Raw genomic sequence first — 16067 nt, forward strand, 5'->3', positions numbered from 1 at the left:
CCTGGTTTAATGAACTGTACTAACTAAAATACAAACATATAAATAATCAATGCAAAAGAAAAAAACTGGACCACTACCTTACACCTTACGTAAAAATTAACCCCAAATGGATTAAGATTTGAATGTAAGACCTGAAACCATCAAACTCCTAGAAGAAAACTTAGGTGGTAAGCTCCTGACATCAGTCTTCAGGTGATGATTTTCTTGATGTGACTCAAAAGCAAAGGCAACAAAAGCAAAAATATACACGTGGAACTCCACATCAAACTAAACGCAAAACTCAGAGAGCAGACTAGTGGTTACAAGAGTTAGAAGAGTTGTGGCAGGTGGACAAAATGGGTACGTAAAAGGGGTCAAACGATGGTAAAGTAGGTAAGTCATGGAGATACAATATATAGCACAGTAACCACAGTTAATAACACTGTACTGCATATATGAAAGGTACTTAGAGAATTAACCTTAAAAATCCTCATTACAAGAAAAAAAATTATTAACTACATATGGTGATGGATGTTAACTAGACTTAACTGCGGTAATCATTTAATAATAAACACAAATACTGAATCATTAATTGTACACCTAAAACTAACACAATGTTACACGTCAATTACACTTCAACTAAAAAAAAGAAAAAAAAATCCAGATTCTTAAACTCTGAAAATAGAACTCTTCTTTCTTCGAAATGGATTCATTTTATATACCATTCTTAAGAAATACCAGTATCAAGTCCACTAACAGTCAACTGTTAACTAACTACCCATTTACCTTGGAAGATAAACTTTTCTACTATGTAAAAAATGGTACCATCTTAAGAGCAAATATAAACCCACCTCCAATTTCCTCACATAAAATGTTACATTTAGTTTTTAAATGCCTATGAGAATACAGTATGAAGACATATTAAAGCATAAAAAACAGATACAGGTTGCTAGGTATAGCACCATTATCTTAGAAAATTTATGTATGTCATGTCCACCAAACTATAAATACTTGTCAACTCTCTAGCCACACCCACCTGTCATCATTTCCTACCTGCCAATTCTTCCTCCACAATCTATCTCAAATTCATATCAACAGTAGTATGATAGCTACCTGAAGGGCTTCTCCATCTCCCAGACAGCACATCCTCAATTTTTAAAGGGCACACGAATCATCCAGGGTTCCTGTTTACAATGCAGATTCTACTTCTCTAGCCCCAAAGATTCTGATATAATGGGTCTGGACTGGGGAAGGGAAATGTGCATTCCTAGGTTGTTTCAGTGGTCTAAGCCCACTCAGTGTGAGCCTTTCCACCCCTCCCTGTCGTCCTCTACAATAGACCCAAGTGACTCTTCTGACATATAATTCTTTTCTTCTTACTTCAACTTTGAAACTGTGAAATGAACCTCCACTGACTATACAAGCTAGTCCAAAACCCTTTTCAGGTTACTTTACTAGTTGGCTCTAATCCACCTCATATTCTCAGAAGGTGTTCAGTTTCCCCAAAACCCTTCTTCTTCTGTAGCTGGTATTGCTCCACTGGTCCCCATTTCCCCTTCTAGGCAGTGGACTCCTTCAGGACAGAGCCTCAGCTGCTTCCTCACAAGGCACAACGTCCGGCATAAACAAGTCTGAAGAAAGAGATGATCTGTCAACCAGGTTTCATTATTGTGGCTAAATATATCAACTTGACTGAACCGCAGGATACAAGGATTATTGATTAATATTATCCTGAGTGTTTCTAGATGAGATTAACATGTGAATTTGTACAGTGAGTACAACAGACTGCCCTCCCCAATGTGGGTGAGTCTTAATCAGTGGAAGCCTGAAGAGAATAAAAGGTCTAGTTAAAAGAGAATTCACACTCTCTGCCTGTCTTTTAGTTTGAAAATCAGTCTTCTCTGGCTTTGTGATTCAGACTAGAACTTACACTACTGGCTCTCCTGTTTTTAGGCCTTTGTACTTGAACTGAAACTATACTCTAGTTTGCCAACTGGAGATCTTGGGACTTCTCAGACTCACTAATTGTATGAGTCAATTTTTTATAATAAATCTATTTACATTTATATAAATATAAATATAAATATAAATATCGATATCTCTCCTATTGGCTCTGTCTATATGGAAAACCCTGACTAATTTGCTACTTAATAGAGGTAAAAACAAAAAACAAAAAACAGGGTTTTCTTCCTTTGCTCTAATTTATTCTATACTGAAAATAAAAAAGGAATTCAATAGAACTAAAAATATTAACTCTCTTTGAATAAACTGTTCCAATAAACAGGAAGGGGAAGCTGAAGGATAAGTTAGCTACATAATATTTATGTTTCTCATGCGCCCTTTTCTGAAAGTCAATTTATACCCTACAGTCTGATGGACTATAATTTTTAGAACTCTATGTAGTTAAAAAAAAGAGAGAGAGAGAGAGAGAGAACTCTATGTGCTGCACAAATTACAGAATAGGAAGATTATCACAGATCAGTCTAACTTCTCTTAGAAAACCTAGAAAAGCCAGGAAAATAATTTCTCCACTGTATTTCCATATGCCAAATACCATCCCAGGGTAAAAAGCAGTGACCAAATAATTCTGGGGAGGGGAACAATGGTTTTACGTCCTAGTTACCCAAGTACCATGGCCCTCAAGTCTAGGCCTTTGTAGTCTGGATCCCAATAATGGTCTCCGAGTCAGTCTGCTTTCCTTATGCCCAACACTTTCCCCTTCCAAACCAAAACGTTCTTCCTTGCTGAGCTTGGCATCATGAGTCAGAACACCATTGTTCTAGTCTTGACTCCTATACTTATCTGCTGTGTCACTGTACTTTTCTCAGCCTCTGTATCCTAATCTTGAAAATAATGAACCTACACTCATTTCTCAACTTTATTTCTAACAACTTCCTGACTCTCATCCCTTCCACTTATACCATACTATACTTATGTCCATTTCCTATATTCTAAGCCCTATCCCTTCCCAAAGACTCTTACACACAGTGCCTTTTTCTTCACTATTAGAGCACAAGCTAGAATTCTACTGTTTCATGTGCTTTGTTCAACACATATGTAAGTGCCTTTACTCATTCCTAGTGTTTTCATTGTGCTATTAGACACATCTGTCTCCTAAATTATATACTCCAAAGAGGCCGAGGAACATTTGATTGTATCCTAAACATTTCACAGTTATAAACTTTGTCACATATTATGCATAAATATACAATATTCATAGTCGTAAGATTCTATCATGACCTGAGCCAAAGACAGACACTTAACTAACTGAGCCACCCGGGTGCCCCCAACAATGTCATTTTAACCATTCTCTTTTAAGACTGGTCAAGTACCACATGACTCTAATATGTAAAGGTGCCAGGGATGCTTCTATCAAGCAAATACAAATAGAAGATGTTTACCAATCCTCTTTTCCTCATAACTTGCCTAACAGGCAGGGGAACTTTGTTAATTGAAAAAAAAGAACATATTTAAAACATCTTTTAAAAGGCTCTTACAGGGGTGCCTTCGTGGCTTAGTCATTAAGGGTCTGCCTTCGGCTCAAGTCATGATCCCAGAGTCCTGGAATAGAGCCCCACACTGGGCTCCCTGCTCAGTGGGAGGCCTGCTTCCCCCTCTCCTGCCCCCCTGCCGCCCCAACCCTTGCCCCACCCCGTCCCCTCTTGTGTCCCACTCCCCGAGCTTGTGTTTCCTCTCTTGCTGTCTCTGTCAAATAAATAAAATCTCTTTTTTAAAAAGCATTTATATGCTAACATAAAAGCCTAATGTCAAATCATAAAATTATTATTAAAGTTGAAGTCCAATTTGTCATTTCACTTTAACAATCAAGATCAAGCTAATTAGAGGCAAAAAAAACCCAAAATTTTCTTTATAGAAGACAAAATTTTAAAAAGACACCATGTCTATACGGTAGTAGTGAACAAAAATCATGCAGGACATGATGCTCTACCCCTAATCAAGGGCAATCAATTAAATGATCCACCTACTCTTTGTAAGTTCCTGTTTCGGGATCTTCTGTCATGACATCATGTAGGCCCTCCACTGAGATATTTATAATCCCACAGAATTTATCTTGGATGACACTAAAATAAAAGAAAAGCAAAACAGGCTTAGCTGGAGTATTTTAACAGGTAATTCTTTTTTTTTTTTTTTCTTTTTCTAATTACCCCCTGAAACATGAAGAGAAATTTTACTTCTAAGATACAAAGAAAACTTTCAAAATATGTTTCTCATAGCAGAAATTTTACCTTTGCATGTAACATTAAAATTTTCTCTTTCACTAGAGTATTAGTGTTTAAATACTAAAAGGCAGATCTGAAAGGAAAAATAAGTTTAATATTCTTTAACTTATTACAATAGACCTGAGATGGTTTTATAGCTAAAAAGTTAAAGATACAAAAATGTTGAGGATTAAAAATCTCTACTCTTCTGGGGCACCTGGGTGGCTCAGTAGTTGGGCGGCTGCCTTCGGCTCAGGTCATGATCCCAGGGTCCTGGGATTGAGCCCCATGTTGGGCTCCCTGCTTGTCTCCCTCCCACTCTCCCTGCTTGTGTTCCCTCTCTCGCTATGTCTCTGTCAAATAAATAAATCTTTTTTTTTTTTTAAAGGTTATTTATTTATTTGACAGAGATCACAAGTAGGCAAAGAGGCAGGCAGAGAGAGAGGAGGAAGCAGGCTCCCTGTTAAGCAGAGAGCCCGACACGGGCTTGATCCCGGGACCCTGGGATCATGACCTAAGCTGAAGGCAGAGGCTTTAACCCACTGAGCCACCCAGGCGCCCCTTAAATAAATAAAAATCTTAAAACAAAACAACAACAAAAACAAGGAAAAAACTCTACTCTTCTGAAGATAATGCCTAGAAAAAGAAGACAAGTCACAGACTAGGATAAAATATTTATAAAACATGTGAGAAAGCACCTGAATCCAGAACAAATAAAGAACTCTAAAAGCTGAAGAAGATAACTCTGCAGTTTTCTGCCCATGGGTCCTGTCGCCATGCTTTAACAAAACTACCCTATTTGCACCAAAACAAAAACAAAAACAAAAACTACTCAATTTAAAAATTGGCAAAAATTTCAAGACACTTCACTGAATAAGCTATAAAGGTGTTATAGGAGTACCTGAAAATATGTTCAACATAACATAGTCATCAGAGACATGCAAATTAAAACCACAGTAACATTTTAATTAAAAGTTAAATTAAGAAGACAATACCAATTGCTTACAAAGATGAAAAACAATAGGACTTCTCATATATGGCTGTTAAGAATTCTTTAAAAAGGCATTTCCATTTTAGAAACTATACCAGCAGTTTTTAAAAAATTAACACACTCCACAAAACTTAGCAATCCCATTCCCATATATTTACCCAAGACCAAAACAAGTACCCTCAGATCTGTAAGTTCTTATGGTAGATTTATTCATAGTAATTCAAAACTGTCAATGACCCAAATGTCTATCAACTAGTGAATGGCTAGACAAATTGTCAGATACTTACTCAACGAAATGGTTGTCAGCAATAAGGAGGAACTAAAGATACATACAACAACTTGGATAAATCTCAAAAACATTACGCTAAGGGAAATAAAATGGACTCAAAATGCTACATACCATTTATGTGACTTTCTGGAGAGGGAATATTATTTGTTCAGTGGTTGCTAAAGAAAGGGACATTAAGAGAACTTTTGGGGGTGACAGGAGTGTTTTATACTATGGTGTTTATACACTGTGTACATCTGTGAAAACTTAATGCTTAAGGAGTTTTACTACATGTAACTGTACAATAACAAATCTTTTAAAAAGTGGAAGTACTTAACCATCCACTGAAACACTAAATTATTCTATTTGAATTTAAAACTAGCTGAATAAATTTTAAATAACTAAATAAATCTAGAAGGTCCAGGGACCTTCTAGAATCATTCCTACAAGAGAAATACCATGTTTCTCATTCTGCATTAACACAGATGATTACTTTTTTAAATGTTCAGTAAAGAAGTACCAAGTTACTGTATTTTGGGTCATGTTCCCACCTTTGTAAAGTCAAACGTTTTGTCTGTACATTCAAATGTGATCCGATTTTAGACAACTAAATTACCAGTTGGGCAAAATAATAACTAGTTGATATTCTGATACATTTTAATGTGCATATAGTACTCTATTGCAGGAGTAATTATTTTCTAAGTCACGGTATTTCCTTTATATAAGAACTTTAAAAATCTTTGAAGAAAGACACATGCAATCTACTTTATTCATTTCAGGGAACAACCCTAGAAGAAAATCTAGGAAACCAAAATTGGGCCTAAAGTTTCACCCACTAACTGTGTGATCCCACTGAAGTTATTTAATTCAGTTCTCCAGATGTTGGTCTCCTTGTCAGTAAAATGAAGGTTGGACTGAAGTATGACAGATATGTGGAGGGTATATAGACATTTTCACTTCCTACTGCAAAGTAATTGGCCACTAATCCATTACAGCATTCTAAGGCAGACAGATTCTGAAATTCCTTTTTAATATAGGAACATTCCAAATAGGTATCAACAACTAATCATGTTGAGCTGAAAAAGACAAAAGTCCTCCAAATTACAGCTGTTTACCAGGCCTCTTTGTCAGTACTTTTTAGGGACAACCCATGCAAGCAGCTGCCTTCTCTACTCATATCACCTCCAAATATCAACCCCTTCAGGAAAACCCGTTATTTCTTAAGAAATCAGTGGAACAGAATTCTGAGTACAGTGTATTTTCTCAAAAGACTGGATATGGATCTTCCTGACACATATCTGGCAATCTAAGTGACCATGGTCTATGAGATGGGTGAAGGTTATTTAGGAAGGAATGCAGAAGGAGAAAAAAAGTGTATATATTTGACAACCATTTCATCTGATCATAGGTTTTACAACAAATTATCATATTGATCAATGATGATGCTACCAGCACAGGCACATGTTTCTGAGAAAAAGGTACAAAGTTCTACCTCTGCCATAATTAGAAAAAAGTAATAATAAGCAACTGAATAAAGGATACAGGTGTAGAACACCGAACCTCTACAGACATGCACATTCACTACCCCCAGCCTTCAAGGTTGAGAGCAGATTTTGATAATCAAAATGCTGCATGAATAGGGTAATCTAGTGACTACACAATTCTTGCCAAAAGGCTTACCTTCACCCCCTCTCATGAATGGCGATTTTGTTAAGAGGACACTGCTGAAACCAAAACAAAGCTTGAAAACTTCTGAGAGAAAGCTAATGAGTTAAGGAACCTGAAATTTATGTAAAGCCAAGAACTAGAAATAGCCAATAACTGACAAAAAGAAGTGTTAAGAAAATTAGAATAAAGAATGGAAAATGATACTCATGGAAGCAGACTGGGACAGACCAGAGGATACAGGTCCAAACTCTGCTCGGCTTATTCACGCCCCATCCAGACTTGGAGGAGGAAATCAGTCATGTGATCAGTGGGGTTCACCTGCCCCGTTCCCTCCCCGACCTCCAGTGGGATTTCAAGTTCTACTGGCTGAGGGGCTTGGACACATGACTGTCTAGTAGGGGTAAGGGAAGTGAGGCAACCTCCATTAGTGGCAGTCACTGTTTCTCACTGGAATGTGACTCATTCTGCAGAGAAGGACAATGGAAGCAGAGATGCAGGTATGGGCGGGGGATTAAATTCCAGCAGACAGGGTAAACTGTGCTTAGGCTGGAGTACCTTATTAGATACCACAGGGGTTGACCACAGACTTCCAAGTTTGGAAAAGGGGAAAACGACTACAGCCCAAAGTAGAAAGGTCACGGAGCAGGCTCTGAATGGGAAGATGGGAGAAGATGACTCTCAGAAAGGCCAAAAGGAGAAGAAAGGACTCAAGAGGGGAAATGGGAGTACCCATGCCATATTGTGGGGTCAGTAAAAGAAGTCACACAGTAACTCTCTTCAAAGCATTGAAGTTCGAAAAACAGAAACAAAACAACACAAAAAGATGTACCTTAATTCCACTCATTAAGCAGTTTGGGAGAAGTACCCCCAAATAATAGGTATAACAAAAAGGCAAAAAAAAAAAGCTTGTACTTCCTGGTACACACAAGACATATTTATTTAAAGTAAGAAAGAAGTTAAATTTTTTTTTCTCCATTTTATTATAAAAATGTTCCCTCCAAATATGTAAATGTAACATTTAAAAAATGAAGCTTTTAGATTTTTTTTACCCACAGTATTTTTATAAAATTTTGAATATCAAATAATCACTTTAGTCACATAATTCTTTCAACCCTTGTCTTTTGCAAATTAAGAATCAATCTTGTTTTCCTATAATAATAATCTTTCTGAATTAAATGCTTTAAAATGTGATTAGACATTTAAAATGGAAACAAATCAAAGGAGAACTATAAAACAAAAATGAAACAGAATGGGTTGGGAGGAGAGAAAGTACTGTACTTAATCTTGTATATATTACCTCTCTAAACAAAAGATAAGAATTAGGTGGGTTTTTTTGGTTTTTGTTTGTTTGTTTGCTTCTTTTAGAGATCAAGGAAGGCAACAGTGGGGAGCGACAGAAGGAGAATCTCAGGCAGACTCCATGCCCAAAACAGAGCTCGACATGGGACTCAGTCTCATAACCCTGAGATCATAACCTGAGCCAAAATCAACAGTCGGATGGGACTCTTAACCAACTGAGCCACCAAGGTGCCCCATTGTTTTGTTTCATTTTTAAATTAAAAACAGCCCGTTTTTTCCCTTACATATGTGCTACATTTTGAGTTCTAAGTCAACACTTGATAAGCATCCTTCTCTGTGTGTCATCTTTTAATGTCCTCTCATGCACATCAGTCAAACCTGGTATCAAATATGGTATATAATATGGAAGAAGTGAAGGTAGCCAGGGGGAACCATTTAATTCTAACTCTCACTTGGTTCTTAACCTCTCAAACCAGTGTTCACTAGCAAGTTGAGAGTTCACATTAAGTAGGAGGCAGCAATTAGAGTCTGAAAGGAATAGCTAAACTCCCTACTAGTCTATATACAGCTTCCATAGGACAGTGGAGAAATCAAAACTTAAGAGGTAAAAAACAAACAAAGAAAACTGATTATTGATTATTCCAGACAAAACTTTACAACTTGTTATAGTCCCAAGGTCACATTTCAGAAGACTGGCTCAATGAGTATTAATAATTGATTTATTAAAAAAAATTAGTGATCAGAGTGTCATATTATCCTTGCCAAACCTCCCTGGTGAATATGCCACCACAGTTACATTCATTCATTTTATTCAACATTCCATGAGTCCATAAAATGTGTTAGACATCATGGTAAACTCTGGAGATTAAAAAAATGGCTACCTCCAAGAACATGCAGTGTGAAAAGAGCAGTCTTCTCAAAAAATGTAAATGGGAAAAATGGACAGCTACATGACAAAGCATGAAAGTGGGCCACTTTCTCACACCATGTACAAGTTAAGATGAATTAAAGCCCCAAATGTGAGACCTGAAACCATAAAACCATAAAACTAGAGGAGAGCAGAGGTAGTAATTTCTCTGACATTGAGGCAAAAGAAACAAAAGCAAAAATTCAAGTGAGGGACTACATCAAGAGAAAACTTCTGAAGAGTGAAGGAAACAATCAACAAAACTACAAGGCGACCTATGGAATGGGAGAAAGTATTTGCAAATAACATATCCCTTACAGAGTTAGTATCCAAAATATATAAAGAACTTACACAACTGAACACCCAAAAAAATCCAATTAAAAATGGGTAGAAGACATGCACGGATATTTCTCCAAAGACATGGCCAACAGACATGTGAAAAGATGGAAGAGACATGTGAAAACATCACTCAGTCGTCAGAGAAATGCAAATCAAAACTACAGTGAGAGGTCACTGTAAGCATGGCTGAAATCAAAAACACAAGAAACAAATGTTGGCAAGGATATGGAGGAAAAAGAATCCCTGTGCACTGTTCATGGGAATGCAAACTGGTAGAGCCACTGTGGAAAACAATATGGATGCTCCTCAAAAAATTAAAATGAAATTACCATATGATCCAGTAATTCCACTACTACTATTTAAGCGAAAGAATATGCAAACACTAATTTGAAAAGATACATGCACCCACATGTTTACTGCAGCATAATTTACAACAGCAACATTATGGAAACAACCTAAGTGTCCATCCACGATGGACTAAAAAATTTGCAGAAAGGACAAAGAAAACAAGCAACAAATGAGTTTTTTTTTTTCTTTTCAAGTATGATATCCTGAATAAGTACTTTTCTCCATTTAATGGATATTTCTGACATACAAAGAGGCACTTGTCTGAAGGGAGAGGATCCAGTCCCCTGAACGGAGTTAAAGAAGCACTGGCAAATTATCACTCTCTAATTCTCATCAGTGATCCCCAGAATCTTGATCATTCTACCATCACTTGAGGTCTTAGCAATCCAAGTTAACCCACCTTGCACAAAAAAATCAATCAATCCCAATTTTGATAAAAATTTATTTTCATTTTACAAGGTTAAATGGGATCCAACTGATCCTACTCACTTCATTACTGAGGGCTTCAAGGAGGCAAATGGATGCTACTCCAGTCTCTTAAATTTCATGCTTTCTCCTTAAGAATTTTCAGGGGGCGATCAAGAACTTCAACATCGAACAATCCCACCTTTCACAAGCTGCTCCTCCTTTCATGGCTTTCAGGCAATTAAGTCATTACCTCTTAAATATAATAGCTGCTAACTCATATCTGCTTACTCCCTTCCTGCCCCTCACAATGTTCTTCCTCCTTTTTCTATTCGCCTTAATTCACACTTCCTTTACAGGCCTTCTCTGGCCACACCACTGTAACTGAGCACTCTGTCCTTGGAATTTGCAGTAGCATAAAATGTCAGCACTAGTCATTGAGCATGCAACTCATGTGCCATCTAGTTTTCTCCTAATGTTCTTTATTTGTTCATCTCTACACACCTGCTCTAAGACTCTCCGTTAACTTTAAACACAGCCCATGTCACCTGGGTGGCTCAATGGGTTAAAGCCTCTGCCTTCAGCTCAGGTCATGGTCCCAGGGTCCTGGGATAGAGTCTGGCATTGGGCTCTCTGCTCTGCGGGGAGCCTGCTTCCTCCTCTCTCTCTCTCTGCCTGCCTCTCTGCCTACTTGTGATCTCTCTCTCTCAAATAAATAAAATCTTTAAATACAGCCCATGTGTTATTTTTTTATGTCCCACAGGACATGATGTGACCACTCAATAAATAATCATGGGAATTAATGACCCCCAGAGCTCAAGAACTGCCCTCCCTCATTTTATTTTTGTAATATTATTTGTGCTCATCTCTTTTGGAAATTACAAGTATGGATAGTTGAATTATAGATAACATATTACAATTGATTACACCAAACATGAGGCAGAAAGTAGAGCAGAAGGTGGCTGTAATCTATTTCTGAAATATTTCAGACAACACAAGTTTAACATTGAAGATGAAAGGAGAGAATGAAGGTAAAAGCGACAGGGAAAAAGTACTGGTAACCTGAACATGTTTCTTCTTTTTCTTTGTCACAAACACTTTTCCTTTTCTTTTTTTTTTTTTTTAAAGATTTTATTTATTTATTTGACAGAGAGAGATTACAAGTAGGCAGAGAGGCAAGCAGAGAGAGAGAGGAGGAAGCAGGCTCCCCACTGAGCAGAGAGCCCGATGCGGGACTCGATCCCAGAACCCTGAGATCACGACCTGAGCCGAAGGCAGTGGCTTAACCCACTGAGCCACCCAGGCGCCCCCACTTTTCCTTTTCTTATTGCACATACTTGGTAGATATATTAATGTATTCACATAGACACAAGTTACAAACTACGAAAGAAGATTAAGCTTTTATAAACATCCGTTTGTTTGGTTATTCAAGTGTGTTATAAGTGATGTTACACATATATAAACATTAAATAGATGAGGGCTTGAAATTCTATACTAAATATTATTTGACCATTTAAACAATTCCACATAGTTTTCAGTAAACTTCTTTTTTTCTGTTAAATTCACATGAGTAAAACTACAGTTCTTAATCTTCCTTTATTATTTTCTGAAGCTATGGCATCTTAAGGCATTTTCTGGGTATATAAAAGTATCTGTAGACTGAGTTGCAGAAATTTCATGCAGAGGGATTCTGAAAACGAAATACTAAAGAAAAAAAATCAATCCATCTTTGTGTTTATTGAATCAATTTAAAAACTATGCTGGCTTAAGATATTTCTATCCTTTTGTGTAATTATGAACCTAACCACAAGGGTTCAGAAAACAAACCACCCTTGAAAAGAAGAATAAAACTTTTAGTTCCCAAAGGCATAAATAAATGAAATTTCTAATATTCATTTGGTCAGCCCAAACAATAAATATTACATTGAATATGAACAGGACTCTAGTTTCTAACTGTCCAATTTTTATTAGCATTTTTACAGTGAGCATTTTATAGTTCTACTTTTCAGAGAAATGATCTATTCACCAAAGACCATGTACTTTACACTTTCTAAGTGATGGATTGATCTATTTGTATCATATCTTCATCCCCTTGGACCTGGGAAGAAAACAGGCATGCAGAAACACAAAATTTTCAATTACTTTTTCTGAACAGTTCTCTAATCAAAAATTGATGATTTAACAGTTTTTCATAGGAAGTCCAAGAAATAAATAAATAGCATTTTTCTCTAACCTAACCAGACCACAACTACACTATTCATACCTCACATACAAATGATTAATATTTGAAGTCACTCTTGCATTCTTGTATCTTAAATATAGTAGGTCACTAAAGTTAGGGTAATTTAAGAAAATAATAAGATTTAAGCATTAAAAACCACAACAAATAAAATATTCTCTTAATGACACTTCTCTACTTATACTGTTTAATAGGATTAGTAAGCAATAAACAATAAACAATAAATGGCAGTTTATTTAAAGAAAAGGGCAAAATAAGAAAGACCTGACTAAACAGTCTTATTCCAGACTTTCTACCACACCAGAGGCCACAAAAGTGGTGACATTTACACTAAAATTAGTTTTTTTCCCCTCTAGATATTTTCCGGGATTTAGCTAGCTGCAAATACTTTTGTCACGTAGATGGAAACATATATTCTTTCTATACAGTAATTCTCTACATGGTCATGGAAAAGAGTATTAATAAATCTAGTTCCCTTGAAAAATAGTGGCAAGGAAATAGGATAAAAAATTCGTAGTGGAAATTCACTAAGTTGTTTTAAAATGAAAGTTGGATTTTTAAAATTCCAACAACAATCTTCAAAAAGGCTTTTTAGAGGCACCTCGGTGGCTCAGTGGGTTGAGCCTCTGCCTTTGGCTTTGGTCGTGATCTCAGGGTCCTGGGATTGAGCCCCATGTCCCGCTCTCTGCTCAGCCAGGAGTGTGCCTCCCCCTCTGTCTCTCTGCCTGCCTCTCTGCCTATTTGTGATCTCTGTCAAATGAGTAAATAAAATATTTTTAAAAAATAAAAAATAAATAAAAAGTCTTTATATTATCAACTATTCCCTCCATTAATTTTTGGAGTGCACATACACAAGCAAAACAAAGCAACCCGTAATCTTTAAGATAGTAAGAAAAACTCTACCAATCCATTTATGATGCCATGAGAAGAAACTGCCACCTTCCGAGACTTTCAAAAGCAAAGACTACGCTTTAAGAACAATATCCAATGATAAAACTAAGTTTCCATCAAAAGATGACAAATGACTGATAGAGCACTATGTGGGAAAAACATTATGCTGAAAACCACAGCAATACTTGTTTTGAATGCTTACAGGAATCATTTGATAGAGTGGTTCTTGATTTTTAAAAAGGGATATAAGAGAACTTTATAGAGATTTCATAATAATGAGGGTGGGCATCTGACCTTACCATTTGTAAATGCTTGGTATTGTTGCTGATAAAACTATACAATAAATAAATACAAGATAATCATGAATATGGGACAGGACAAACAAAAAAGCCAACTCTGCTGTCACTAAAGTCATATGAAAAGATATTCACAGCTTGGAGTCACATTCCTAGAGTATTGTTATATGTTGCACAGCCCAGACCAAAATAAAAAGAACGTGCACTGGAAAAGTGTTACATGATCAAAAGAGGACTTTGGTAACAAAGGCAAGTAAAGGTATGCGATCCTTATCGTGAGGACATGGGTTATGTTCTTGTGAGACCAGTTTGCTAGGAAGGCCTAGCATTAAAGCTGTTTTTCAGAACCTTGTAAAAGGTTCCCTAGCCTTTTTTCTCCCATTTTGTGACCCTTTAAAACAAATATGGCATATTTTACGGTTATTGTTTTTTTTTTTTCTTTTAAAGATTTTATTTATTTATTTGACAGAGAGAGATCACAAGTAGGCAGAGAGGCAGGCAGAGAGAGAGAGAGGAGGAAGCAGGCTCCCTACTGAGCAGAGAGCCCGATGCGGGACTCGATCCCAGGACTCTGAGATCATGACCTGAGCCGAAGGCAGTGGCTTAACCCACTGAGCCACCCAGGCACCCTTTACGGTTATTGTTTTAATGGAGATAAGATAATTGAGTAAAAATGCTTGCTGACTCAAGACACAGGTAAGAGAAGTGTGTAACCCTGGCACTTTATGTAGGAGAAAGTCCAAGAACTCCATTGAGAGTACAAAGTTGAGAAAAGTGGAGAACAAAGAGGTATCCAAAGATCTTCTTTCCCTGCTACAGTGAATTCTATACAATTCCCTCACTCTCAAACAATGTCCATCCTTATCGTGCCCCAACAATGTCTTTGGCTAACAACAGTGGCAAGCCCCTCACCTCCAAAAGCCCACGAGGCATCTTACCCAGGCTCCACCACTCCATCACCTGGGACATTCCTGATTTCCTGCTTACTCTTGTTGAGGTGTCTCTTCTTAACAATCAAGTCCTCAAGGACAATCTGACATCAAACATCTCTACTCCAATGCTAGAAGGGAACTGGGAGTAAGTTCCCAATTATCCCAGAAGTGAGATACATATTTCTGAAATTCCAAACTGGAATTTTAAATGTATTAAAAAGTATACTGTTATAAATAAATGGTAGTTGAGTTCTATACCTCTCATTTGTTATGGGGAAGGGATAAAGGGGAGCTTTTTAGGAATGCCCTGGAACCTTACCAAACTTTTACAGAAGTCAGTGGGAAAAAAAAAATGGATCGGTATATAAAACTACCAAAAAACACAACCATTTTATTCTTCTGTGCTCTCATCAGAAAACTTTACTAAACAGTAGAGAAACACAGTAATCTTGAGAAAAGTTTCTTCACCTGTATTAATTGAGAATATTACTTAGTTTAAACTTTGCTGTTTGAGGTGGTGCAGCCTAAAATGTGAAACAATCACATGCACAAATTATACTGTTAAAACTTTCTATGCATATTATCACTTCAAATCAATTTTACCTTAAGTAAGGTTTTAAATTGTGCAACTATCAAACAACAGTGTTATATGACCTAACATTTTTAAAAGGAAAAGCTGCTGACAGAAACTGGAATGAGTACTTAATGAATACCACCATATACAACTACAACTCCATATATAAAACAATGTTAATGATTAAAATTTTCTAGTTGAGCCTACATCAGTTATCAATTATAAGTTATACATAAAAATTTTTAAATCTTGATAAAATTTCTAAATTTCCTTCTTCAAATTTGGGGGAGTTTTTCAGTAAGGACAAGATAAATACTTTGTTTATGGTTATTTCCTAACTCCAAATAACCACCTAGGCTGCTTCTAACATCTTCAAGAGGGTGTGGTCTAGGTGGTAGAGAAGGGAGACATGGAAGAGTTTTCACCTTTCATTTTAAGTATCTCTATATTCTCTGAATTCCTTTTTTCAAAGAGCATGTACTTTCAGTAATTAAATAAAAAACGTAACTGGAGTTGTGTGGATACAACAACAATAGAAGTGTATTATTAAAAACATTTTCAAGGTGAAACAAATACCACATATCTTTCCCCAATGAAATAAGTAATTTATGTAAGAACAGATTTATTTAAATGTATTCAGGTTATCTCCTATCATCACAACCAAGGACAAAGCTTTAAACCATACAGGGAAAAGAACAATGAAAACTCTTG

At 36.6% G+C, this 16067-nt stretch overlaps 1 protein-coding gene across 4 annotated transcripts in view; it reads right to left on the reverse strand.

Annotated features, from left to right (window-relative positions):
* IPO11 (importin 11) overlaps positions 1–16067 on the reverse strand; it is a 217511-nt gene that overhangs the window by 38022 nt on the left and 163422 nt on the right. For all 4 annotated transcript variants that reach the window (XM_082725882.1, XM_082725880.1, XM_082725881.1 and 1 more), the window contains one exon: positions 3966–4061. In XM_082725882.1, coding sequence (XP_082582008.1) covers positions 3966–4061 — 96 coding nt within the window. The remainder of the gene's footprint in view (positions 1–3965; positions 4062–16067) is intronic.

This window comes from Mustela nivalis (assembly GCF_964662115.1).
Source record: "Mustela nivalis genome assembly, chromosome: 3".
Classification (NCBI taxonomy): Eukaryota; Metazoa; Chordata; class Mammalia; order Carnivora; family Mustelidae; genus Mustela; species Mustela nivalis.